The 27,598-nt window shown below is 37.3% G+C and overlaps 1 protein-coding gene across 6 annotated transcripts; it reads right to left on the bottom strand.

The window, feature by feature from the left end:
- Positions 1-46: 46 nt before the first annotated feature.
- On the bottom strand, positions 47-27,598 carry atxn2 (ataxin 2). Of its 6 annotated transcripts, none has more exons than XM_007237956.4 (25): positions 26,968-27,593; positions 23,288-23,321; positions 23,106-23,165; positions 22,871-22,942; positions 22,593-22,743; positions 21,670-21,684; positions 19,541-19,665; positions 19,335-19,426; positions 18,815-18,994; positions 18,062-18,237; positions 15,829-16,038; positions 14,733-14,915; positions 13,612-13,776; positions 13,398-13,505; positions 11,690-11,760; positions 11,240-11,583; positions 10,432-10,498; positions 8,466-8,609; positions 7,806-7,823; positions 6,114-6,186; positions 5,734-5,927; positions 3,544-3,670; positions 2,291-2,673; positions 1,904-2,075; positions 47-730 (listed from the first exon to the last, which is right to left on the bottom strand). In XM_007237956.4, the coding sequence occupies exons 1-25, from the start codon at positions 27,069-27,071 to the stop codon at positions 702-704; spliced, it is 3,297 nt and encodes a 1,098-aa protein (XP_007238018.3). In that variant the 5' UTR covers positions 27,072-27,593; the 3' UTR covers positions 47-701. The 6 variants fall into 6 exon arrangements, with proteins under 6 accessions (XP_007238018.3, XP_007238019.3, XP_007238022.3 ...); XM_007237957.4 differs by having other exon boundaries at positions 6,120-6,186; positions 26,968-27,592; XM_007237960.4 differs by lacking the exon at positions 13,398-13,505 and having other exon boundaries at positions 26,968-27,598.

The following is a 27,598-nucleotide window of genomic DNA, read 5'->3' as shown; positions in this document are numbered from 1 at the left end:
AAAACCACAGACGATGTTCAAAAATAATGACAAAACGCAAGACAGCTTCAGTTTTTAAAACTTTTTTTAATGTTTTTAAATTTTTTTATTCATTTATATTATCTACAAAGTAAAAGTCCTTAACTTAACAGTTTTATAACGGTCAAGTGTAATGGGGCTCATGTTTTGATTAGTTAAATAAATAATTAATCTGCCTTTTTTTTTTGCCAAATGTTTTTCATCACTGGAAGTTCCCGTTTTGTTTAGTTTGGTTAGAATATATATATATACTGTATATATATTTTTTCTTTGCTTTCCGTTACCCCAAGTTCTCGAACGCAGCAGTAGCAGCAGCATTTAACAGTAAAGTTAATACTGTCAATAGGTTGGAAGAATTTTTGTTAACTTAGAAGGTGCAGACAAAATGTAAGTTCCAGTTTCTTGACTTAGATTTTCACTCATACCGTTGCTGTTATGACATGAAAACAGTCCCTGTCTTGTTAAAACGCTTGTTAAAAAACCCACGTCTGTTCACTGCAACTTTGCTCATTAGCATTAATTATTGGTGGAGAATAGCAGAAGTGCAGCACAATTGAAGTTTTAGTGGCCTTCTCACTGGATATTTAGAAAAGGAGAAGGAAAAGGACTGGTTGGACAGTCGGTCATGGGTGGGGCCAGAAGGGTTGAGGAGCAGGCCTCCTTTTAAAGCCAGTCCTCCTCTTCTACAGCTGCTGCTGATGGTGAGGTTGTACTGAACAAAGAACAGAAACAAAAACAAGAGTTAAAGAGCTGTATACATGCATTTTCTGTGAACATACAAACCAATCTAGCCCTGTGTGAAAAAGCCATACTGGAGGATTTTCCAGCATAAACGTCCTGTTTAAGATCACCCACAGCGTCTCAATCATGAAGCTAAAAAAATCATCAGCTAAAAAGTGCTTTTATATTTATTCAGGTTATATTTGTCTGACATTAAAGTTTGTTTGATAATCTGAAAAATGAAAGTATGACAGAAGTGCAAAAACAAAAGAAATCTGTATGGGGGCAAATAGTTTTTCACACCACTGTAATATACTTTTTTTTCATCTCATAAGTCAATAACAAAAAGACATTTCTAAGACAAACTGTAAGGCAATTCAAATGACATAAATTCATTCTAAAAATAAATAAATAAATAAAAACATTTCCCCCACTTCAAGTAGCCTAAAAACAAAGGGCCACAAAAATACAGTGTTGCTTTTGGATAAAGTGCATCTAAAATGCTTAAAAAAAGTAAACAAGTACAGCTTAAAAAAGTGCAGTTTGATTTTTACTGGTGCTTTTTCTTTAAATCTGAGATTAAACTGTGTCAGGTCTATTCTCATACCCGTGTGAAGGAGCTGATTGGTCAGTTCAGGTTTGAGTGGGCATGTCTGCTCTAAAGATGTGTTTATTAGTTCAGTAGTGAAGCTTCCTGCTGCTGCTGTTTATTGGCACCATGGCCTCAGAACATGAAACATGCTGTTCTTAAACAGTCTGCTGAAAAGACGTTTCACTAAACTGTCTGGTTTTGTAGTCACTAATCACTCTTTCACAATTCCAGACCCATGATTCCTGACATTGTCATCTTGGAATATGGCCGTGTCAACAGGGAAGAAAAAATCCATTGATGGAATAACCTGGTCTATATTCAGTATATTCAGGGAGTCAAGTGAACTCATTCTTTCAGCACATACTGTTGCTGAACCTAGACCTGCAAACCAACTGCAGCATCAACACCACATCATTTACTTAATTAAATACAGGTGGAGACTTTATTTATTTTGGTCAGGCAGTGTATCGCCCAGCCTGATGCATCATCACCTAGCACAACAAATCATCAGTTGCTCAAAGTTAAAGCCTTTGCTTTCATATATATTTAATAACAGAAATACTAAAAGCTTACATTGAGGGTGTGCCATGTAGGAGAAGTGTGTGGTTGAGGAGACAGGGATAGGATTAAGGGTTCCCTGGGGCATGGGGGGCTGGGGTCCGGCAGGTGGCTGAGCAGCCATCAACATCACAGGATGGGAAGGAGTGCCATGGTGGGTGGGCACCATTCCTGACTGCATGTGCGCCTTCAAGTGGAGGAAAAATGCGTCAGCCAATTTACAGAAATGACCAAAGAGGAAGTACTATGATTGAAAAATGTAACGTTATGTCAATTCTTACCTGATCACAATCGTAAGACAACAGTATCATGATTCAATCCTGATTGTTATTAAAAAGTCAGAAAAACTCAAACCCATTTTACAAAAACCCAAGCAATGGAAAAATGATCAGTGGGAGTCACCTGTTGCACATGAGCCATATGGTTAGGGTTGTATCCATGCTGAACCTGCGAAGGATGAATGTAGACAGCCTGCTGGGCTGAAGGAAAGCTGGCCTGTGGTGACTGTGGGTTGGGCCCGGGTGTCATTGAAGGTGGGGTGGGAGCCAGGGCAGAGTACATCTGCTGCTGGGATGGGTTCCCCAGGTGTAGGGCCTGGGCTGCCGCAGCCGCAGCCGCTGCCTGGTGCTGAGAGTGCTGAACAGGGCTGGGAGCAGGGTGGCTGCCCCCGTGCTGCGTCCCCTGTTGGGCCTGTCCGGTGGGTGTGGCTGAAGGCTGAGGGTGCTGGGGGTGAGGGTGGAGGGTGGCGCTGGGGTGTGGGTACTGTTGATGGATGGGTGCAGAAACTGAAATAACAAAAAGAAGCAAGATTTACTTTTTTAGCATTAAATATACCAACTAATTAATTACTTTGCATTTCCAGCACAGCAGGCCCAAACTATGCCTATTAAGAATAAGGCAGGCAGGTCCGTATTACAGATTCTAAGCTTTATGGCTTCCAAGACTGACAAAATACTAAAATTGTACTTTAGGTGATTTATACTGTCAGATGCCCAGGTGATTTATAGTGCGCCAGGCATGGCTGTCCCATTTTACTCCCCCACTGGCCTCTGCTCACATTCCTGGACTGAGGACACTTATATTTTCTATTCCACTTCAATTATGCTTACAACGTTTTGGTGACTTAATGTGCAGTTCTTTAATATGAGCAGTCTGTACCGTTCTCAGACTCAAATCTCAGAGTCAAAATAACTGGGCTTTGGGGGATTGGCTCAGGCCGATACAGATCTTCTAATGTGAATACACACAAACTATACTCAAGCACAACAGGCAACACAGAGAGCAAGATAAAAAAAATGATAAGCATGCTGCAGTAATACTTAATATTACACAGACATTTCCAATGCAGAAACTGGAGCAGCTAAATACACACAGAGTCTTGGGAGCACCAACAGCCTAACTAAATCAACATGGATTTTTTAGCCATACATTCAGTAACAGTCACAAGTTTGGATATATTTTTTTTTTACTTTTTTTTTTAAATCCAGACCATCAACAAATAAGAAATCATGTAGTAACTGAAAAGTTTTAAACAAACCAAACCATACTCCGTGAAGGACAATTTAGGTGCAGAAATGAAATGGGCAATTTCAAATAGGCACAATTATTGTGGGCATTATTAAGTTGACAGACAAAGTTAAGGCTGGGGTTCTTACCATACATAGTGTGCGTCTGCTCACCATACTGGGTGGTAGAAGAAGAGACCAGGCCGGGTTGTCCGTGGGTGGGTGGAGTGATCATCCTAGGACTACCTTGCATCACTGGACTAAAAACATGCTGGGCCTGGATAGAAAAACGAGACACATGCTGACTTGAAAAAATAAAAAATGCTGTCATTTTATAAAGATATTTTTTTAACATTTGCCATATGAATGCAGTAAATTCTTAAACTGCTCAATTCATAGCATATACTCTGTGTCTTTTATTTTACTACACACTTTTCAGCAAAATGTTGCATCCTGTGGAATCAACGCCCTGCATAACTGAATCTGTTCTGAGAGAAAAAGGAGGCCCTACTCAGCAATAAAAATACTTCTCAGAAAATATGTTGTTCCTTATTTTAATAAACTTTAAGCAACAAGATAGTGTCTTTTAAATCGAAAGTAGTAGTGTTCCTAAATGGGGAGAGGGCAAATTATAATTAAATTAAAATGATAATAAATGGCATAATAATATTTATTTTTTTAAACAGGGTGTCTGGTAGGTCCTGAGACCTTTTTCTGGCTGTAACTGCTTTTGCTGGTTACCTGAGCAACCATGGTGCTGCTAATGGTGCTGGATTAAAAGTTGCTGCAAACATAGAGATATCAGAACAGTAAACTCAGCCTTCATCTGCTCATTCAGGCATTGTTAAACCAAAGAGATGCACAATGTGAACTGAAGAGAGCTGGTGATTTAAATAAGAACACAGAACAAATTGTTAAAATCACTTTTAAAAGTACCTTTTAGAATGCTTGGCGCAATTACACATTCTCACCACAAACCTATGGACTGTCTCTTTGATTAAAGACAGCGTGAAATGTGAATATGGCACTGACCCGACTGATAACTGCTTAATTTCTTTTCTGATTATTGTATAAGTCACTAGAATTGATTAATCCATTAGGATACAGATGTTGGTTGTAATCCATAGATTAACACATCTTGGGTAATGGAGCACTTACAACTTAAAAGGGAGGGAAAAATCATTTTAAACTAAAATTAAAATCAAGTATTTGTTCAGGTGAGCTAAAGTAAGAAACTTAACACAAACAAAACAATAAAAATGAAATAGTAAAGGCATTATAAGATTTAATTAAGAAAAAATAAAATAATTCTACATAAAACAGAAGTGGACAGGCTAAAAAAAAAAATAAAAAAAAGGAGATAAATAATTACAATAATAAAATATGAACACAAAAAAACAGAACTAAAAATGAAAGTTAAAACAACAACAAGATTATGAATAAAGTGACAGAAATGTACAACAGAAGACTATAAAAAGAATAAATAAAAAGACAGAATACATTAATTGAGTAAGCTGAGTTTTAGTGTTTCCTGCAGTGAAATCCAGCTCACTGCTTCACTGTAGCTAAAAGATTTTCCCAGTTCAGTAAAAACTCTAGGAACCTGACAGGTGATCCAGTCACTAGAGCAGGTCTGATAATTACTGGTGTTTATAGAAATCATGGATGAAATATAAGATGGCATATGGCCGGAGAGTTATAAATATATATAATTCAGTGTGTTTATCGTCGAGCTGCTAGTGAGGATCACCATTTGTTCCTTATCTTTGAATTACTGGACAAAGCATAAAACACTGATGTGTTATTTGCACAAATAACACATGAACGAACTGCCATGCTGTTCCTAGCGCTGTTAGACATTGTCGCTGCCTGGCTTCAGCTCTGTCTGTGGGAGGTCACAAGCCAAGGTGGGCGTGACCATGAATACCAATTTCCAGAGTTGACATAGACAGTGTTTTTTCTGATCAACTTGTTTTTCTGAATATTTTATTTAACTAGCTTCTGCAGACAATGGAGGTTGAGAAAGATGTTGGATCCGGTCAAGGTACTAATAGTCTAAAAACTATTAGTTAAAACTAATTTATGATTGTATAAAGCTGTGTGTAAGGCATTAAATGAACACTGGAGCTTTTCAATTGCTACATGAGCAGACTCAGCTGAACAGTATAAAATTATATTGTCTGCATACAGGCGCACTTTGCAGTCGAAGGATGTAGATATTTGTCTGCATCTGATGATTCTCTTTTGCTTGAACTGTTGGCTTTACATGGGCCATGCAACTGTTTGCCATATTTGTCTGTATGTTTATATTTAAGGACATTTTACACTGTGTCTCCATACCTGGGACTGGTAGTGGGGCATCTGTTGCACAAGGGGCTGGCTTGCGAACTGCTGGGGGCTACAGGTGAAGTACTGGGTGGAGTAGGCAGGGTTTGGGGCCACTATATGGGGGCCTGCAGCCGTGTTAGGATGCATCATGGTAGATGTCCCTGGTTGATGGTGCTGGTCAGGTCTTTGCTGAGTCATGTTGGGGACTGGAAAAGGACATTGAAAGAAGGTGATTTTTAAAAACACATTTTTTTTAAAGAAGAAGAATGTACCTGATTAACATTGTGGATATGCACAGACGCAATTTCCATCTACAGCAATTTGAGAATAGACAGTAATATGCAAGCGCCTTCGTATTAGTACCATGTTTAAAACAGCTGCAGCACTCTCACCTTTACCTGTTCTGTAGGGCTTGGATTGGCTCACAGTCATGTGAGGAACCGGAACATGGTACATTGCAGGAGACTGAGGGATGAGGAACACAAGTTAAAACAACTCTGAATTCAATCAAACCTTTTGTACAGTGCTTCATGGCTGTGTGATGGGCTCAATACGTCCACAAACCTTGACTGTGATTTGTGTAGTGAACTGAACTGGACAGCGTTTAGTTTTATGTGATTATTGGTCTTAAATAGGTCTGTCATGATTTATTTAAATTATTTTGCTTTGGATGCTACATTTTGCTATTATTTCTAGGACAATATATTATTATTATATTGTACAATGCATTGACGGACTAATCATTGTGACAGGCGTAGGTTGATCAGTCTATTTTAGTATCCCAAAGCACTAAATTCCAAAATATTAAAAAGTATGGTTCCACATCTCTAATATTACTGAAAAATAAAGCTTCATGTGTTTACCTTAAATGTTAATTTTGTTGCAGCACCAATAGGACCATATGCTGTGTGAAGTATTAAATGGTGACTAGAAATAGTATTACATTCATTTTCCACTTTTATACAGTTACTCGTGTTAATAGTAAAGGCAAAAAAAAAAACAAAAAAAAAAAAACCCAAAAAAAACAAGCATATCATTTGTAGTCCTCTACATGTACAGATGTTTTGTATAAATTGAACAAGGGAAGAACTGAAGAGCCAAATATGCAAATAAAGGAATGCAGAAGGCAGAAGGTAAAGCTGTCCTTGATTTTTTTCCTTGATCTCTAACCAGGCTTTAATGCTCTTCACAAGCTGTCATCAGTTGTTAAAGTGAGCATTAAAAATAGCAATAACAAAAAACTAAAACAAAAGGTAAGCAATATTTAATTGTATTGTGATAAATCATAATGGACAATAATACACTATGTATTTCTGAGCCTCTGTGGATATCACCAGTGCTTCAAGAACACTGACAATTTGAATGTTTCATTAAAAAAGCTTAACTATGTCTGCTAAACTGAATGGTGTGCAGGAATCTGAATAAAAAAACCAAACAGTATTAAATATTATCTTTAGCTACCAGGTTCTCAGTTTGTTGCATTTGTCTGCATGTCAAAACATAGCGATACATAGTCTTTAATAATACAAAATGTACTTTGCCAAATCACTCACCCCTCAAAGAAACTAGCATATGCAGATTTGAAAGCACATTAAAAACATTGTTTTCATTTTTGCCAATGTTAAATAAAAAAAAACAAAAAGGATGTGTATCTAAAATGTGCAGAAATCATATGTTAAAGTTGCACTTTTAAAGGATCTGTTCACAAATCAATATAAAATATAATATCAATATAAAATAAATATAAAAAAAAAATATATATATATATATATATATATATATATATATATATATATATATATATTTATATATATATATATATATATATATATATATATATATATATATATAAATAATTAGGAAAAATGTGTGCCCATTTATCTTCAATCTTCAAATCTTAAATCTTAACTAATGGCCTGAGATAAAGCCAAAGAAATAATGTGCAATAAATTGCTTTTGTTAACATTTAGGGGAATAACATCATAAATATTACGTTATCAAAAAAATAAATCTGCTCGGTAATTAAGCAGGCAAATAATCATAATATTAAGAGGAAAAAGAAGAAATTTTAGAATTGCACAAACCTTCCAGATAATGCTTTTCTATTGGAGAGAGAGGAAAGAAAGAAAGAAAGAAAGAAAAGAAAAAGAAAGAACGAGTCTTTAGTTTGAGCACTGTATGTTGTGAGAGAGTAATACCCAGAAGAAGACCCTGTGAATGAATGAAATTGCTATAAAAAAAATAAATAAATAAAAAAAAAAAAAAAAAAACCACAGTCAACCACATTTAACCCCATCTAACACCAGCAGTGAGAGAGCAGAGTCACTAAATCATCATAAAACCACCATCACCATAACACATGCATTTAAAGCTGATTACATTAGTCTGTTAGGTTTACATGTATTACTGATCTCATTCCACTGATATAAGGTGCGATAATAATCTTCCTTATCTTTGTCATGCACCAGGAGTACATGCAAATCATTTCAGATAGGTGATGAATAAGAAAGTAAGGTGGCTGGAGGCATTGACGATGCATGGAAGGTTCAACGACGGTATGGCCACAAATAAAAGACACAGTAAAAGACTGATGGACACACACAGTGCAACGAATGTTCCAAACACAGACCAAAAAGATGAAGAAAAAAAGTATTCGAGATTAATATAACTGTGTTAATGTTATCTGGGAGTAACTTAAGGAAATGTTTACGCAAAGTGAAAGTGAAATCATGGGATTTGCTGACCTGAACTCCTGGACTGACTGGAGTAAGTGGGTACATCTGTGGGAAGCACACATGCTGGCCATACACAGCAGGCTGCTGCACAACGATGGAAGGGCTGGGCTGACCTTGTGGCCGTGGCAAAGTAGGGGTTGTAGCTGGTTTGGGCTGATTAATAAACAGAAAAGTAAAAGTAAAGTAAAACTGTAAAATTCTTTTTAATTTAGATAGACAGCCCAGGAACTGATTTTCATAAAATAGAACATGCATTTTAACATCTGATTAACATTTTTTTTTAAAGAGTGAATCATTACTTAAATCATTATCATTGGTTATTCTTATTTACTAGAGGTGTGCCAAAAAATCGATTCACATAAGAATCTTGATTCTCATTTACTACGATTCAGAATCGATTTAAAATGTCCCAAAATCGATTCTAAGGTCCAATCCCATTTCTTCCCTTGGCCCTACCCCTCACTGTAAGTTCACACTGCAGCGGCACGAAGCGTTTTTCGCTCCGCCTCCCACTGCCCAAAGCGACAAGTGGCCGCTGCAGTTTGAACTTACCGTCAGACCCACACAGAGCGTAGGTGTATGAGAATCACCGGTAAGATGGCAGAACAAGCACTATATTACCTTAGATTAACGTGTAGTTTTAATGTTTTATGGCAGAATGCTTCATAACAAGCATAAAAAAGATCGCTAGTAGTTAGTTTCCGTTTCTGTTAGCTAGCTAACTAGCTAACTTTCCAGTTCCACCTTAAATAATGCAACAGGTGGCAGCAGGCTGCAGCATTTAAGGCGGAACGGAAAAATAACAATAAGCTAATCAGAGCTAATTTCAGCTCCTCATCACAGAGGAATTAAGGAATGGACAATATGAATTAATTTCTCCACCTCCTGCTCCCTTTCTGAAGAAATACAACGACCTTAAATTAACTAGTTAATCAGCAGCTGCTCCTGAACTTTAGCGCTTCACTGCTATCATCACATCAGCCCAGCAGCGTCACCTACACACCACCGCTAGTAGCCTGGTAATAAAGCAGTGTTATTTATTATTTATTTATTGTTCATTAACGTCATTGTGATATCCCAGTGATTCCTCTGTCACTGAGGACCCACATTCCTGCACATTTTATTGTTTTTGTAACACATTACCTGCTTCAGGACCAGTGTATATTATGGAGGCTTTTTTTCAATAAGATTCATAAGCCAGAAGCAGAAATTTTTATAATTCAAATCGTTTTGAATCAAAAATCGATTTTGAATCGAATCGTGGCCCCCAAAATCGGAATCGAATCGAATCGTGAGATAGTAAAAGATTCCCACCCCTATTATTTACCATTAATTTCCCTTTCTTTTTTTTAACATTTTAAAATTATAACACAATTAATTTTGACCCTGCAAAGTGATTGGTTGAGAGGCGATCTATGAATGCCATGATCAGCCGGGAATGCACTGTAACCGAAGCTCTCCATGTATTACTCCACCACATGCAGCGCTTACAAGCCAAACAGCGCAGCTACAAACAGAGCAGCAACTGAACTATTTTAAATCGCTGAGTTTTTATAACCAAACAGATTGTATTTTCTCATCCTCTATAACTCAAAATCTTTCAATAAACAGCGATAATGGAACTGTTGTATAATCACAATAATACACTTGACACTCATGCTATAATGTGTAATATTGGCACTGTTGTGTTGATCTACGGCACGCTACACGTTATAGCACTCCATCTTGTGTATTATTGCTTAATTTTATCACTGTACCGTGTAGTCTCTGTAGTAACAAAAATATATATCTTTTTATATCTTTCATAAACATGATTAGTCTACATCTCTGTGTTCCAATTAGGAAATAATAATAATAATGTCTGTCAAGTCAAAAACAAAGCCAGTTGGCTACTAAATAATATCTAAGACTAAAATTACATTGATTCATTTCCAATTACATGTGCAGCCCTAAACATTATCCTTAATATACTCACTGGAGAGCAAAAAGGCCTGGGGTTGAACTCCTTGGCATTTGGATTGAGGGTTGATTTTCTAACACTCCTGTTGAAAGAGGGAAGAAATTATTTGATTACCCAGCTTTTCAAACACAGATGTTCCATAAAAAACCCTTGTAATCAAAACCTTTCTGGTCAGAGAAGGAACGCACCCTTGTTTGTCTGCCAGCACCACTTCCTTATTATTAAATATCATATTTAATAATATATTTATTATGCATTCTGATGTAGCAACAGCATTAGGCATGAACCTAAATAACTCAATGAATAACTCAACTGGTTTCATCATACATATTACATACATATTACAGGAGACCCTTGTTGTCAAACGTTTGAGAATAATCAGATTTCTAACCTAAAAACAAGGATCTATTAAAAAACAGAAATCACAGAACTGAAACGTAAAAATTTGTTGAATTTAGAGATTTGGAGGAGACTGTTACACATTTTCAGAAGTAACAATTGTCCAATTTTCTTTTATTTTTTTCTATTTTCTTCTGTGTAACACGTCTCCTTGTTTTTTTTGAGACACTGTTGTTGTAGGGTTCAGTTACTTCATTTTTGATGGATGTTAACTTCTCTTGTTGTTGGTCTAGTGATTTTTTTAACAATAAAAGTAGAAAATAATAATTAACTACAGAAAAACAAAAAGGGAAAAACTAAAATGGATTTCATAAGGACCAAAAAAGGCAGAGGCAAAGATAATGTTTTCTCCTTGACAAAGTAATTACAAAGACTATTTGCCTTTTCTGACACAGGCAAAAACTCATCATTACTCATCACTCACTCTGGCACAGGGTCTTTCTTGTCCTCCTTGTCATCTTTGTCTAATTTTAAAGTAGAAGTAACAGCAGGTGAAGAAGTCTGGACACCCTGAGATGTCACGTCCGGCCCTCGCTTCTGCTCGGACACAGTGCCAAGAGCTGAAGAGGGAGAGGGAGATGGGGTGCTAGGTTTGCTCCCAGCAGCTGTGGCCACCAGAGTAACTGGTACCTCATCACAGATAGACGATTCTGTTGCGTCTGTTGTGCTCTTGTCAGTGGCCTGCTCTTTCGGTTTCTCTCCAGGGTCCCGGGGAGCCTTGCTCACCATAGTCTCAAAAACTGGGTCTGGATTTGAGCTAGACTGCAACTGAGAGGAGATGCACTGTTAACATACCAACATTTCTTAGATATTTAGAAAGAACCAGTAGTAAACATGCAATGGTACAAAAAAAAGACGTTAGAAACAGACTTACCCGAAAATCTACACTGAATTTTTTTAAATTGTCTAACTGTTTTCTGTGGTCAGGAGTCATGCTGGGAGGCCCTACAAAGAGGAATAAAAAAAAAAGATCATTAAAGATAATTTAGTTGTTTATTCCTGGGACAATACATATCCGTATCCATACAAAAAAAGTACATTTGTGATAGGATGAACTGATGCGCAGCTTTTACTATGGGGATCATCCATTGCAAGAATCTAATGATTAGGGCTGGGTATTGTTTTAAATTTTTTTTATACCGGTACCGATACGATACTTTATTGTATACCTTTTTCTAAATTGTAACCAAAAAAAAACTATAATTATTCTCACACAACAGATTTATATAACAGCCAACATGAGTAATCTCATTCTCTGTCATTACTGTCCCCATGAGAGACTCCATCTTTCTGGATCTTGTTGGAACAAATAGTGAGCGTGTTTGTGGTGCTTTACTAAAAACAAAAATCATTGCATGTGCTCAAACTACAAATATTTTTCCTACACATATTGCTTTATGCATTTCAGTCTTAGGAGTTTCTTATAAAAAAACATCAGCATTAAATTGAGAAAATTTAACTAAATTATATTAGCGGTGTCAATCACCTAAACATGTATTATAATCATGGTTCTTTTTTAATGGCGCTAGTTTTCTGTATTTTTGAGAGGGGGACAGTAATAACAGTGTAGTGTGGTTTAGGTCAGGCAGACACAAGCTTTTTTTTTACTGTATTATAATATCTCAGGAGAGAGAGAGAGAGAGAGAGAGAGAGAGAGAGAAAGGGTGAAAGTCTGAGTTAGTGAGAGACAGCATAAGGGTAAGCGAGTGCCTGAGGTTTTCAAAAATTATAATCACCGTAGTGTTTGGTGGTATACCAGTTCATACGGTATACCGTACAGCAATTTTGAACCAGTATGGATTTTTCACATACCGCTAGAAGCGCTGTGGAGAGCTGTGTAGAAGCACACAGTGTAGAACAGCACCGCCAAACAAGCACACTAGATAACACTAGCCAGTTAGCGTAACAAGCTAATGCACTGGAAGCGGAGTTCTGTGGAGCCAATTTATACTTCTGCGTCGAGGCTACACTGTAGCCTCTCTGGAAATGTCACTACGTGTTGCGGACAGTCGCAGTAACTATAGCCCTGTTTAAATATTTTAATACTGTAGCTTGAAGGATAATATTAATACATACTGAACTGATTTTAATACTGTAATGCCTCTAATGGCTTAAACTATTTATTAAAATAGTTTTGTAAAGGAAGCCATATTTTTGGTTTATCTCTTTTTAAGGTCTATTATTTACATTCATCAGCTGTTTTTCTGATAATGAAGTCTGATTTCTTCATATATATTGTGTAATTTTGTGGTACAAAATAAACACAAATAGTAATCAGAGCCTTAATTTAAAGCTTTAGTGTTTCATATTATATGTAGACTATATAAAATACCTATATAAAAGCCCAGTCATACAAAAAAAATAATATAATAAAAATACTGTGATATTCTGTGAAACCGCCAGAATCTTGAAAAATACTGTGATATAAATTTTTGGTTATACCGCCTAGAGCTAGATCACTGTGAACATGCTCATTGCCCATTCATGCAAAGTATCGAAACGGTGCTTTTTGGGTATCGAATTTTGATACCCAGCCCTACTAATGATACAAAAACACCTTAAAAAAATAAAAAGCTACACACCTTTACTAGCTAGCCTACTGATGCCTGAGGAAGATTCCATAGGCTTCACATTCTCCTTGTTAGCAGAGGGAGAGTTCTGCCTCGTCTCTTGTATTCTGGACTCTTTTGCTACATGAAAGTATAAAGAAAGGGACAGTTTTAGAAAGCATTCTCTAATCGATCATCACTAACAAAACAAAACCTCAGGCACAGTCAGGAGTAGTCAAGTCTTTACCTTCTGCCAAATTAGGTGAAGGGCTTGCTGAAGTTGGTGATGTTGCTGAAGTAGGTGTGGTCATTGAGTCAACTGGCACTGTTCCAGCTTGTGGGGAAGACAAGGAAGATGGGACAGGAGGTGCTCCTCCCATACTGTTCTGTCTAGGTGAGCGTGGTCTGTGTGCTAAGAGGCAAAACAAGCATTGGATACAATCTTTTTGTAAGAAAAAATCCTAACAATATACTGTAGCTGTAGCTAACGAAATGAAATAAAGTAAAGCTAAGCTAAGTAAACAAAACTGTAAAAATGTTTCTGTCCTAAAAGTTCCTGTCCTGAGAACTGTTTATTTAGGTAGTGCTTCCGTTTATTTACAGTAAGCTCAGATTCCCAAATTTCTCCAGCACTAAGACTAGAGCATTAGCGGCTAACCGCTCCAGCAGTGCTAGCCAGGATTAGCAACAGGCTACAGGCCCATAATACTCACCTCTGAACGGGGAAATAGTGAGCGGGTAATGCTAATGCTACTCCAGCCACGATGCTGAACAACTAAACTGAAACTCCTGAATAACACTGCGATTTGGGCTTTACTTCTTTCCCCTTTACAGCCTTACTGGTAAAATTTATACATAAAAACCCACTGGATTAAAAAGCACACTGACGATTTTTGGAAAAACAACGGGATTTTATGTGCGAAGAATATGGTTTATTATTATTTGCAAAAATAAACCAGTTAGGTCTCATTACACTTCTTTAATTAAACTGGAAGTACTAAGACCAACAAAGCTAACTGCTGGTTTAGCATAATGGTTACGTTAGGAATATTGTGAGGCTCAGTGAAACATTTTCATCTTTCATCTGCAAGTTTTATTCATCATTGATAAAAAGCCTATTAATTTCATAGGCTACACTGATTGATACTTTGTATTGATTAATAATTAAAATGATCAATTACATTTTTGTGTGGGCTGAGGAATGTTTTGTGGAGGGTTAAGTGGGCCACTACTTGCAAATTGTTCGGAACCACGTCACCATACAGGTAAATATAAGCTTAACTATCTAATTTCCTATTAATCCACAGGCAGTTTCTTGTGTCTGGAAGCTAGAATACTAGAGGCAGATTCTAGAGGTAGACCACTCACCTCCACTGACCACCGAGGACCAAGTGCCCCCCGAGGGACTGCTACGGGCAGGAGGAGGAGCTGTAACCTCCCCAGATGCACCCTGAGACATGAAGTCTGCTCCTGAAGGTCCACCACCTCTGCAAGAGGCTACCCTGTGGGTCCTGGGGGTACGTTGTGACTTTGGAGACATCCTTGGAGGACCTGTGTGGAAAAGGAAGGCAGAATTATTATTATATATATATATATTTTTTTAAGGGCGTATCAGGTGGGATCGTATTACTTTAAAGCATTACTTCACCAGCGTGTTACCATGTGTCCCAAACACAGCACCAAAAAGACAAAAGAAAAAAAAGAAATACGGTGTACCTATGCATGTTACGTGCATTTTATGTATATACCACAAAATTACACCAATCATGACTACACTCACTTATTTTGTTGAGTATCGATTACAGAGCAGTATCTTACAGTAGATCACACATCAGGAACCAGGGAGGACAGAAGTGGCATGACACAGCCATATAGAAATAAAGAGTTACTCATGTCAGTGATATTCATAGTCTGTAAAAGCTTTTTATAGCCAGAAAAGTCTGAAGAAAAAGCTGAAAAGCTGAAACAAATCTATTAAGTGACACCTTCAAAGTATTCAATTTTTTTTTTGCTTTCTGTAGTCTGTTTTAAAATTGCACCTTCAACTGAATACCTCATGTAGATAAAGATGCGATAACCATGTGATGAGCATGAAACTTAGCTAACTACTAGGCTACTGTATGACTGAAACAAATGGAGCGAAGTGAAACAGCTTGAGATTCATGGTGAATATTTTTCTAAAACAGATCAGAGAAGCTGAAACATCCAGAAAACAGACAAGATTCCACAGTTCTATCGCAAATGTGCACAGAGAATATAGCGAGCAAGAGAGAGAAAATATGAGAAGATATGCAAAGTTAAGAACAGGAAGGGTAGAGGAAGATGTTATGAACCCACTCAACTCACTCAAAACACACAACAAAACCCCCACACCTGTTAGTCAGTGTCCACAAAAAGTGAACTTTAGCAGTGCATCCCATTTCACAGCCAAGCTACAACTGCCCACTCCATCTTTTTCTAGTACCTTCTGAGGACAGGCGTTTAGGCACAGTTGAGAGTGCTGGAGAACCATGGGCAGAGGGGTGAGAAGGGGGCCGTGAAGGCCTGGATGGGGGTCTGGAGGGCGGCCGGGTAGGAGTGGCTGCCCGGGGTGGGAGGGAAGTGGGGCCTGACTGGTATCGGGAGGGAGGGCGAGAGGAGGGAGATGGACAGCGAGTGGGCCAAGGGTGGGCACCTGATAGGGATTAAATGTAGAACAAAATGAGGACAAAAGGGAGCACAACAACAGAAATGATAGGTGTAAATGATGGACAGAACAAAGAAGGTAGATGAAAAAATAATAATTATTAAAAATTATTACATGACAAAATCTTGGCCCAAAGAATTAAACGAAATCTGACTATTCAACTTGACTCTTTACAGATGAAGAAAAGACAGAAGAGTGCAAACAGAGAGCTTAGACACAATACAAACATAAGAATGAGAACAGAGAGAGGTATTTGTTGAACTTGGAGGTCAGGAATGCACAGGAAAAGGAGGCTCACACTGAAAGTGAAAAATACCAAAATCCATCTGCCAAACCCAACAAATCTCTGAGGAAGAAACTGCAAAATGCTATAAACAGAATAAATCTGGGCAAATACTGGAACCACTAATGTATAAACAGATACTTGCAACAGATCTTTGCAAAAGAACAGAGCATAAGTCCCCAAAAGCCTGTATAAATAGATACTTGCAACAGAGTTGTGCAAATGAGCAGAGCATAAGTCCCCAAACCCCCAAAAGCCTGAGGAGATATTAATGGATGTCTAAAAAAAGTGTTTCAGTGCATATCTAAGCAAAGAGGAATTCTGAATGTCATTCCTTTCCAAGACTGTAGAAGCATATATCTGGTATACTTGTACGTTGTTGTCTATTATCTCCAAATAGTGTCTCATAAATAAGTGCTATTTCAGGGTGATAACCCATTTTCATTCTCTATCCAAGAATTATAAAAAATACTTACGAAAAGCTGTACAGTTTAAAAATACCCACAACCCCAGATCCCCTACAGATCTCAAATAGACGTTGTGTGCTCAAGACCAAAGACTAAATGGACCACTCAGACTGTAATCTGCAACAAGTCCAAAAGACCAGGTTCTGTCACAGTATGGGGATATTTCAGTACACTTGGCAACGGTAATTTACTCCTCTGTGATGACAGAACATGCATTTTTTAACAAAACAGTGCCACATCACATGCTGCATATATTACAAAGGGTATGGGTAATGGACTAGCCTGCCTGTAGACAGGGTACTACCTGTACCCAACAGAGAATGTCTGGAGTTGGTTTGCAAGAACAATGGGACAACACCCAAGACCCCTCATCACTTGGTGGCAAAAGTTTTAGTTTTAGGAATGGCAACATTACAAAGCAATGAATGGTTACTGTGTCATTTGTTTTTGGAATGAGTTAAAGGTCTGAAATGCTGAATGTACACTTCCTGGCAAAAAAAAGTCACCTGGATTTAAGTAAGTAAATGATGTGTTGGTTGATGCTGCAGTTGGTCTGCAGGTTTAGATTCAGCAACAGTATGTGCTGAAAGAATGAGGTCAGCTGACTACCTGAATATACTGAATATAGACCAGGTTATTCCATCAATGGATTTTTTCTTCCCTGATGACACAGCCATATTCCAAGATAACAATATCAGGATTCATGGTGCTGAAAATTGTGAAAGAGTGATTCAGGGAGCATGAGATCATCATTTTCACACATGGATTGTTCGCCACAGAGTCCAGATCTTAACCTCATTGAGAATCTTTGGGATGTGCTGGATAAGACTTTGTGCAGCAGTCAGACTCTACCATGATCTATGCTGCAAGATCTTGGTGAAAAATTAATGCAACACTGTGACATCGCAGAAGCCCATTGAAACAATGCCACATTCAATGTGTGACACATTTAAAGCTAAAAGCGGTCCAACAAAATATTCAAGTGTGACCTTTTTATTGGGGTAGTGACTTTTTTCAGCCAGGCAGTGTATATTAACAAAGAAAAGCTAACCACACATGAAAAGAACATGAAATACCTTGTGTTTATATTGTCTGCAACAAAGTAAAAGTCAAAGTAAATGTAAGATACACTGCTTCAGATTTTTCTGGCCCAGGATTGTATTAATGTTAATAGAAAAAGCCTACCATTTCTAACAAATGATGTCAGGTGTATAACTGAACAACCCGTAGTAACTGGAATAATAACAATAATTATAACTACCTCCATTAACAACGCGTTGATCAACACCAGGTATTGTGCCATAGTCGTGAGGTGCAGCTCTAGGTGCAGGTGGCCCAGGGCTACACTGCACCAGTCTGGGAGAGTTCTGCCGTCCTGCTCCCCATGACATTCCTGCTTCTCTGTTCCTTTGTCCTGGAGGAATGTATTTGTTCTCCCTGTTGAAGAGTTTAGAATAAAGAAATGAGTAAATGATTGAGAATGAGTGAGTGACTTGGTTTTGCCTAGTGTGGCCAGTTTTGGCCCCAGAGATTATTCTGTTATTTTCTCTCCCTCACAACATAAATGCTTGGATACCTGGGCCAGGTTCAAACACACTACATCTGCACAGCATGGGTGCACCTAATATTTCCTTATCTTGTGCGGATTTCTTACTTGTGGTTGGCCAATTGTTTTAAGTTATAATACAGTGTCTAAAATGTTCATACCTTGAATGCTTTTATAAATGGCATCATTGTCAATGTAATTTGTCTTTATACACAAGACTTTCAGATTTCTAAAATCGGCAGCAGTGCCAATACAACAAATTATAGCACAAACCTCAAGTGTATTATTGCTTAATTACATAGTCATGTTATAGCACACACAATGACTGCATTTGCTGCAATCTCAAACTGTTCTGCAAGCAAATACAATGAACTGCTCACACTCTGAATGCAGCTTTAAAATAACGGTGTGTGAAAAAGGAGATGGTGTATTTAGTTGGCATCGCTGACAAGTAACTCGATGCCTCACCTGTTGAGGGTGTGTGAATCTCTCACTACAGCTGTGTATTTCTCCTCCTCTGAACGTTCATCGTTCTCCAGGGCCACGCGGGCTTTATAGGAGGCACTGCCCTCAATCTCTTCAGCTAGCTGGGCTGCACGAGCTTCTCGCTTTAGGAACTCCTCCGAATTGTCTCGCTCCAGTGGCACCCTGGGATAAAGAGGAGTGAAAGAGGAAAGGTTAGCAAGCATCTGACTAGTGTAATACATGTAATGGTGCATAATAACTTACTGTTATTATAAACAGCCTTTTATTTTGGTAAAGTTAGAACAGTACAGTACAGTGTGCGCTGCCTGTAGCTGTTTTCCTGCCTGAGCCGTTGATCTGAACTTAGATGAACTGTTTTCTCACATAACTTGTTTTAACCTCACAATCCATTAATCAGCAAAGTTATAATTATTATAATCCATTTCTCAACAAGCAAATTTTACACATGAAAATTAAAACACATTTATTCTGAACTAGACATGCCAAAAACTGAGGCACTCACGTATATGAGGAAAGGCTGCTGTCATAGGTAGACTTCACACCATATGTTTCCTCATTGTATTTGAACATGTCATCAGGATCCCAGCCATTTGACTAAAAAAAATAAAAAAATAAAAAAATAAACTGTAAAACATTGTGTCCAATTTCATTGCAAGAACTATAAACAAACGTTATAGATATTCCTCATATAAGTAAAATTAGCTTTACCAAGTCATTATCAAGAGACTCCAGGCTGCCTGAGGCATGCTGTTCTCCACCATCCCAAGGCTCGAGATCCTTCTCCTTGTGTTCACCATTTAGACGGCTGCTTACTGCATTGTCTGTGAAGTTATCTGGACCACATGCACATAAAAAAAGAAAAAAAATATTAACACACATAAAAAAGAAACAATAAATACATTTGATGAAACTAAGAACCAATCCCATTTAACCACTTGGCCCTACCACTTACCCCTACCCCTCTTTTTTGCGTGTGCACACCAAGGGGTAGGGGTGTCCTGATTCTTGTTAGGCTGAAGGGGTAGGGGGAGATTTTTCAGAGGCACACTTCAAACCCAGAATTACTGGTAAGATGGCAGAACAAGCGACCCAAAAAAAAAAAAAAAAAACACAAATGTAAGGATTTTCCTTGTTAAAAGTGATGATTAGCTCTATATTATAATAGTTATATTATAATAGTTTAATGTGTAGTTTTAATGTTTTTTGGCTAAATTCTTCATAACAATCATAAAAAAGATCGCTAGTAGTTAATCTCAGTAGCTATCTAGCTAGCTAACTTTCCTGTTCCATCTTAAATGATGCAACAGGTGGCAGGGGCTGCAGAATTTAAGGCAGAATTAAAAAATAATAAAATAAAATAAAATAAAATAATAGCGAATCAGAGCTCATTTCAGCTCCCTATCACAGGGAAATTAAGGAATGGAAAATAATATATTAATTTCTGCACCATCTCCCCCCTTTCTGAAGACATACGATGCCCTAAAGTTAACTAGTTAATCAGCAGTAGCTAGGTGACTGAACTTCAGTGCTCCTGATGACGTATTTGGTGCATGAAGGGTTGTCCCAATTCTTAGGATAGGATTTCACCCCTTCCTTTTGTAATTCTGTTCCAAGTGGAAGGGTTACCCTCGAAAAGAAGGGCTAGGGGTAAGTGGTAGGGCCAAGGGGTGAAATGGGATTGGGCCTAAGTGGGTTATAGTTGAATTTAGATGAGAAAACATGGAAACATAAGGGCAGATTTCACAGCGTTGGGTGTTTCTATTCAAGCAGACATATTTTCAGGCCATGCAACAGAGTTTACCAAAGCTTTATGGCAGTTCAGTTCCAACATCACTTCAATTTAATAAAAATATAGACAATGATTTACAAAACATATATGTTTTTATTAAACAGGTTGCAGTTCCTGAGAACAGGGTGTGAAATCACTGACGTTAAGGTAGGATGGTAAACCAACAAAAAAATAAAAAATAAATAAAATAAAATACATTTCTGATTAAAATAAAGTCATGGACCGGGACTAAAATTAAGTCTGAAGCGCATGCAGCTGTTATCAGTAACGCAAAGTATAAAGAGATACTGCATTTTAAGAAGGACCCTAAAGTCGCATTGTTAAGATCTCCATAGTCACATTTCGCTACAATCAGATGCAACAGTCATAAGGAAACCACAATGTAGTTCGTTTTTTAGTAGAGTTAAGATGGCTTAATATTTCAGCTATATTTTCTGTTTCAGTTCACATCAGCACCATGTGAGCTCATACTGGTAACTTGGCACTTAAAAAGCAGGGTGCAAAATGATATGTTGCCCAGATGGTCTGTACCTTAAAGATCTGATTGTGAAGCACTTGTAGAATTGAAGTCAAATTCAAATATAAAACAGTAACATATCACTTAACGAAAGGTATTTTAGAGATATAAAATCAAATAAGGAGCACAAAATTGTTCATTTTTATTGCCCTTAAAAACTGGGCAAGAATTTTCCCACTAAAAACACAGCTTGTCCAAGGAAAATTTAGTCCAAGGCCTAGACTTGTTTAAAAATCAGATTCAACATCTTGCAAACTCAGTCCTTCTTCATATTAAGGTTGAAGGTCTGAGAGTTTTGAGACTGAGGAAGTCTATTATTCTGGAATCTTGCAGTTGCCAGTCGTTTTACATGATAGGCCTGAAGGACAAATTTAAACAGATCAATCAAGGCTGACTGTATATGGTTTCAATTAGTTTGCAGGCCATTTAACTGCATCTACTGAGGACTGCAGTGCCTACTGATATTAGCCCAACATGATTGGTAACATTCTAAACACATTTCAAACCAATGTGAGGTATAAACTAGATTACCTTGTTCTGATGAGACTACACCATTTGAAAGAGAAGAGAGAGACAGAGTAAAAAAAGGGTCAGCAGGAGAAAGTCAATTATGTTAGAATGCACAGTGTCACAACATCCATGGAGCATCATCACAAACATAGACAATACAACTTACAACAACAACACACACAAAGTGACAGTTTAAACGTGTGTAGACGTTCTGGATTGTAAACATATTTTGCTTAGTTTCAAGAACCAAGTAGAGCAGCGACTAATCTGACAATTATTTTTTGATTAGTCATCATCATTTCTTGTCATGCCCTCTATTTGTACTTCCTACTGGTGAGGCTCCAAAGCCAATGCATGTTTAACTGTTAAACTTTGAGGGCCCTAGACCAATTGTGCAGTACATTTTGATAGTTTGACATAGATATATTAACCTAAAAATAACGCAGTATATTGTAGGAAACATACATAACTGGGAGGTTACTTTTTGAAGATTCATGTATATGTAAATATAACAGTTTTCATGCATCTTGGCATGTTCTGCGCCACCAGTCTTACACACTGCTTTTGGATAACTTTATTTCACTCCTGGCACAAGAATTCAAGCAGTTCAGCTTGGTTTGATGGAATTAATTAACTAATTAAATTAATATACCAACAATTATATACCAACGTCAAATAAACAAGTAATAACAAAAATACAATACAATAGTGCATAGAACATGAATATGTTAAGAACTAGTGTCATAAGCATGGATTAAGTCTAGCACTGGATTAAAACCAGTGGTGATGTATTAATCTAAGTTTAGGGTTAATCTTTATTTGAAAGTGACATGCTTTCCTGTGACTAGTCTAGACAATAAGTAAATATTTTAGGGCAAGTATCACAGAGCAGTCAAGAAAGTATAATTACAACAAAATGTAAAGTTGTTTAAGACAGGCCTCACCTTTCTTGGCATAGTTGAGGTCAACATCTTTAAAATGCACTACCACAACATCTGAGGATTTGAAGATAATGCTCTCTATTATGTCCTCACGACGAGGGCCCACGCTGGGCTCGGGACTCTTCCTGTGGGCCGCATCCAGGACGAGATCACACTGTGAATAAATACGTGAGGGCCTTTACCAAGAAGCTGAAGATACTTTACTCATTGTAACCACTTTTAACAATATTAACATCTCAAACTCTGAATATAGGCAGTGTGCATTTTACTTCTTTCTGTACCTCTGGACCGTATGTTTTGAAGACTCCCTCGTAGATCACACCATTTTTTACTTTAAGTTCACATTTGTTTCCCTTTGGGAAAAAAAGGAAAATTAACAATAAGTATGTTTGATATAAAAACTTTAATTGAACACACTGATCACTCTCACTGAAAGATTTACACTTCCTTAAAAGATTATGCTGACAATATGTCAAATAAATAAATAAAAAATCGAACACAAGGATTTGAACGTACCACTACTGAAGTCAAGACATGAACCATCTGCATGTTTGCATAAACTCCACTGAAAGCTACCTAAAAAGGCAGAAGACAAAACGTTCATTGTTCCAGCCAAGGCAATGGTGAACAAAATAAATTTACTTCGAACAGCCTATCCTGTGATCAGTCCCACAACAAAACACACATTAGAGACTTACTGCAGCGGAGGGTACTTTGGCACTGTTGCGTCCCCTGTAAGAAATAAAAGTAAAATCTTGACTTTAATAACATCATTTATGTCACAGAATGAATTTAGATTCACAATCTAATTCTAGTATTATTAGTTTCTATACAATTCAATAGTTTTATAATAAAACCTATTAAAGCCACATACACTGTTGTGCATTTTTATTCATTTATACCCAAAAAATTGGCAGCAGGAGTATCATGGTATAAGACGAAGTTTCTTTCTCCAAACATCTCAGAAATTGCTAGAAAGCCCTCCTCCTAAACACTACTGTTGTCACAGTTTGTCTCAGGTTCCATTAAAGCTTGACAATGTTGCTGACAAAGCCACAATATTATTGTGTTGCAACATATTGTGTACTATACACGATATGGCACACACCTACTTCAATATATGTTTTCACTTCCCCTTATGTACAGTATGTTCCATTTTACTATATATCATTGTTCATTTACAGGAAATAAAATGAGTTTTAATTCACAATGTGTATAAAGGTCTTGTTTAAAATACACCCCAAAAAACAAATACAGCTCTGGAAAAAAAACAAGAGATCACTTAAAAAAAAAAAAAGAGTTTCTTTGATTTTACCAAATCGAAAACCTCTGAAATATAATCAAGAGGAGAATGGATGATAACAAGCCATCAAAACAAGCTGAACTGCTTTAATTTTTGTACCAGGAGTAAAGGCATAAAGTTATCCAAAAGCAGTGTGTAAGACTGGTGGAGGAGAACATGCCAAGATGCATGAAAACTGTGATTAAAAACCAGGGTTATTCCACCAAATATTGATTTCTGAACTCTAAAAAATGTATGAATATTAACTTTTCTTTCTTGTATTTTTTGAGGTCTTAACGCTCTGCATCTTTTTTGTTATTTCAGCCATTTCTCATCTGTCATGTCATTTGTTTCTAAATGACAATATTTTATTTGGAATTTGGGAGAAATGTTGTCTGTATTTTATAGAATAAAACAACAATGTTCATTTTACTCAAACATATACCTATAGCAAAATCAGAAAAACTGATTCAGAAACTGAAGTGGTCTCTTATTTTTTTCCAGAGCTGTATGTTCATGGAACTATCATAAATATCACTATATTAGAAACTCAACTCAATTTACAAGATATAAAAAACACCATATTGTAATATCATTTCTGCTGCACAGATTACCATCTGTGTGCAAATTCATTCTAAAAAATAATGTACATGGGTCTTTGGCACAGTCTTAATTATGGTCTTCTACAAATTATGCTGTAGAAGCATTGCAAATAATTTTCATCATCTTAAAAAACACATAAACCACTGCAGATTTCTGAGTTTCTGAATACCACCAACAGTGCAACTGTCTTACTCAGTTACCACCTTCAAACAAATGAACATTTAAATTTATGATTTAGAAATTAAATATTTAAATTACCATATTACTGTGACAAGAATCATTTTTAAACTACATGGTAACTTATGGTACTTATGGTAAATTATTAGCACTTCTCTTAACACTTCGATAAAGGGAGATTTTTACATTACTAATTCCCAAATTAATAAATTAGGCACAAATTAGTATTTTTAAACCTTTACACAGAGACACAAGTAAACTTTTTCATGTCAGTGTTACCTCAAAAGCACTTGATAGGTATTTCAGCAGAGGAGTCACAGAAAATGCTGAAAGTTGCATTCTGCACCCTTCATTCCTTAATAAGGAATGAGTTAAGGGTTATGTAGCCATATACACAGTGCCCCACAGTGAAGTGTCACTTATTATATAGAGAGGACTTTAACCCATTACATGAAGATTTTAACCAAAAAAAACTTTAATAAAAGGTTACGTTATATATCATTCTGGTTAACTGTGAATCCTGAAGGTGCTGCAAGGTTCTCATCATACACACACACACAAATTGCTAGGCCAAAACAACACAATGGTTTAGTAAATCATAACATAGTCAGATACCTTCTGATCTGTATTAGTTTACTTATGTTATTAACTAATATTATACTAACAGGCACCCCACATATCCTGGGACTAGCATATGCATACTTGTATTAGATCTATGACGTTCACAAATCTTGGAGCACTCTTGGAGCAATCAAATAAATGACAGATGAGCCTGACTGTGAGAGCATCCTGATTGGTCTTCTCATGTGCTTATTAGGCAAGATTTACATCCTGATAGGTCTCCTAAGTTTAAAAACAAATCAATCAGTGTTATCCTCATCAAAAATAGATGTTGAGGGACACATAATAAATTTTCATAAAGCAGAAAAGAAAACAAAAGGATTTAAATCAATTACAAAAATGACAACTGTATTTACCAGCTGCACCTACTGACATGAAGCTTGTTCACATGGAATGTGGCAAGAAAAGCCATTAGCTCACAGACACACTGCGCTGACTTGACACTTTTTTTCATCAAACTTAAAATCCATGCCTGCCGAACCTGCAGCAAAGCAGAACCCTGTACAAATTACCCAGCCACAGAACAAGCAACATCTACACTGTACCAGACAATAAACTACAGCAAGCCATTTTAGCTTAAAATCACACCAAATTCAAACGCAAACTCAAAGGTTTAGTCATGTTACCAAAATGACATTTACTTTATTTTGACTAGTCATATACTACACTTGATTTACATGTAATCTCACTCCCTCTTATCCATTACTACATTTTTACTAGTAAATATTTCAATTGCCGATATCTACAAAACATCTATAAGTACAATTTATTACTACAAAATGTAATTCAAATTATAATGTGATCGAGTCTCATTACTTTGAGATACATCATTTTTTTATGTTTATAAAAACCTTATTTGATATACTAAATCATTATTTTAGATTCTTCCTCATTATTATGAGACACTAAGTCGTTTTTAGATGCTCTCATATTTTTGAGATACTAATTCATATTTCTGTTATGCGATCTTATTGAGACACTATGTTGTTTTTGCGAGAAGCTTTTTCATTATGAGATACCAAATAATTATTTTAACAGACTAAGTCGTTTTTCAGATGATCTAATTAAAAAACAACTAAATCATTATTTGTGATACTAAATAATTACTAGGAGATACTAAATCATTATTTTGAGATACTAAATAATTACTTAAAGATACTAAACCATTTTGTTAAGGTTCTAAATCAGTTTGTGAGATACCAAATCATTATCTAGAGGTAATAGTAGATTTAACAGAAGTTATGTGAAGGAGAATGAAAACAAAACACAGACCGTATCTACAAATATTGAAATGAAATCTCAATAACGGCTATGCAGTTGAATTAATAATGAATAATAATTAGGTGGCAGATTATTTCAGTGGCTAGTTAGTTAGTTAGTTAATTGGATGGATGTGTACAGCTAACTACAGTGGGTGCAGCACATTTTAGTAGGCGAGTGTGTGAACCCCCGTCCCGCTGTCTAAACCCGGCCTAATAAACACCTCTCTGTCCTGCCCGTGCCTGGCTCACTCCGGCCTATAACCCCACTACCAGCAGCTAAGCTAGCCCGCTAACAGCGCTTTCTCGGCCGCTGAACAGCGGAGTACCGCGGGCTGCAGTGTTTTAACACCACGCTGAGGGCTGTAAGTGTGTGTGAGGGTCGCGGTGTTCATGTATTCAGAACTGTCACACAGAAACGCAGGCTGTCACCCACCTTCCCAAACTCTGCCGTCCGAAGCCCGCAGCTCCGGAGGCCGCAGCAGCCCCGCTGTTGATCCCGCCGGGTTTGCGATTACCACCGGCCTGCTTCATTGACATGGTTATCCCATAAACGACAGCTTTAAGCGGAGTTTTCTAGCTTTAAGTGTTTGGAGGGAAATCTGTCCTACGCGCTGCCGACAACAGCAGAGCACGACACGCTGAAATCCTGCCTGACTTATTGACAGAGGAGCTAACGGCTAACTAGCTTAGCTAACGAATGACAGCTAATGTTAGCCTACTAGCTAACTAGCCTAGCCTAGCCGCACTGAGTCCTTCAGCTACAGCCTCTACTCCAGAGCTAAATCAGCGAGCTTAGCTTAGCTAGCGTGTCTTTTCCTCCTTATAACAGAAACACTGTCTGAAGGAGAGCTTCTGCTGCAGGCTGTTGATTTTCTCCAGCTGTATGCGCTCTGAATTAATGTAGCTTAGCTAGTAAACCCCTCTGAGTCTGTATCTCTGAGCTGTAGTATCGGCTGACACTGAGGCGCCCCGCTGCTCTCAAAGACCTAAACAGTCTGAAAAGACACAAAATGTAGCGGAGGGATACACACATACACACACACACACACACACACACCAGCCGT

The sequence above is a fragment of the Astyanax mexicanus genome, chromosome 22 (genome assembly GCF_023375975.1).
Source record: "Astyanax mexicanus isolate ESR-SI-001 chromosome 22, AstMex3_surface, whole genome shotgun sequence".
NCBI lineage: Eukaryota > Metazoa > Chordata > Actinopteri > Characiformes > Acestrorhamphidae > Astyanax > Astyanax mexicanus.
Note: the sequence above shows the minus strand (reverse complement) of the source record. Positions and strands in the feature narration are given on the sequence as shown.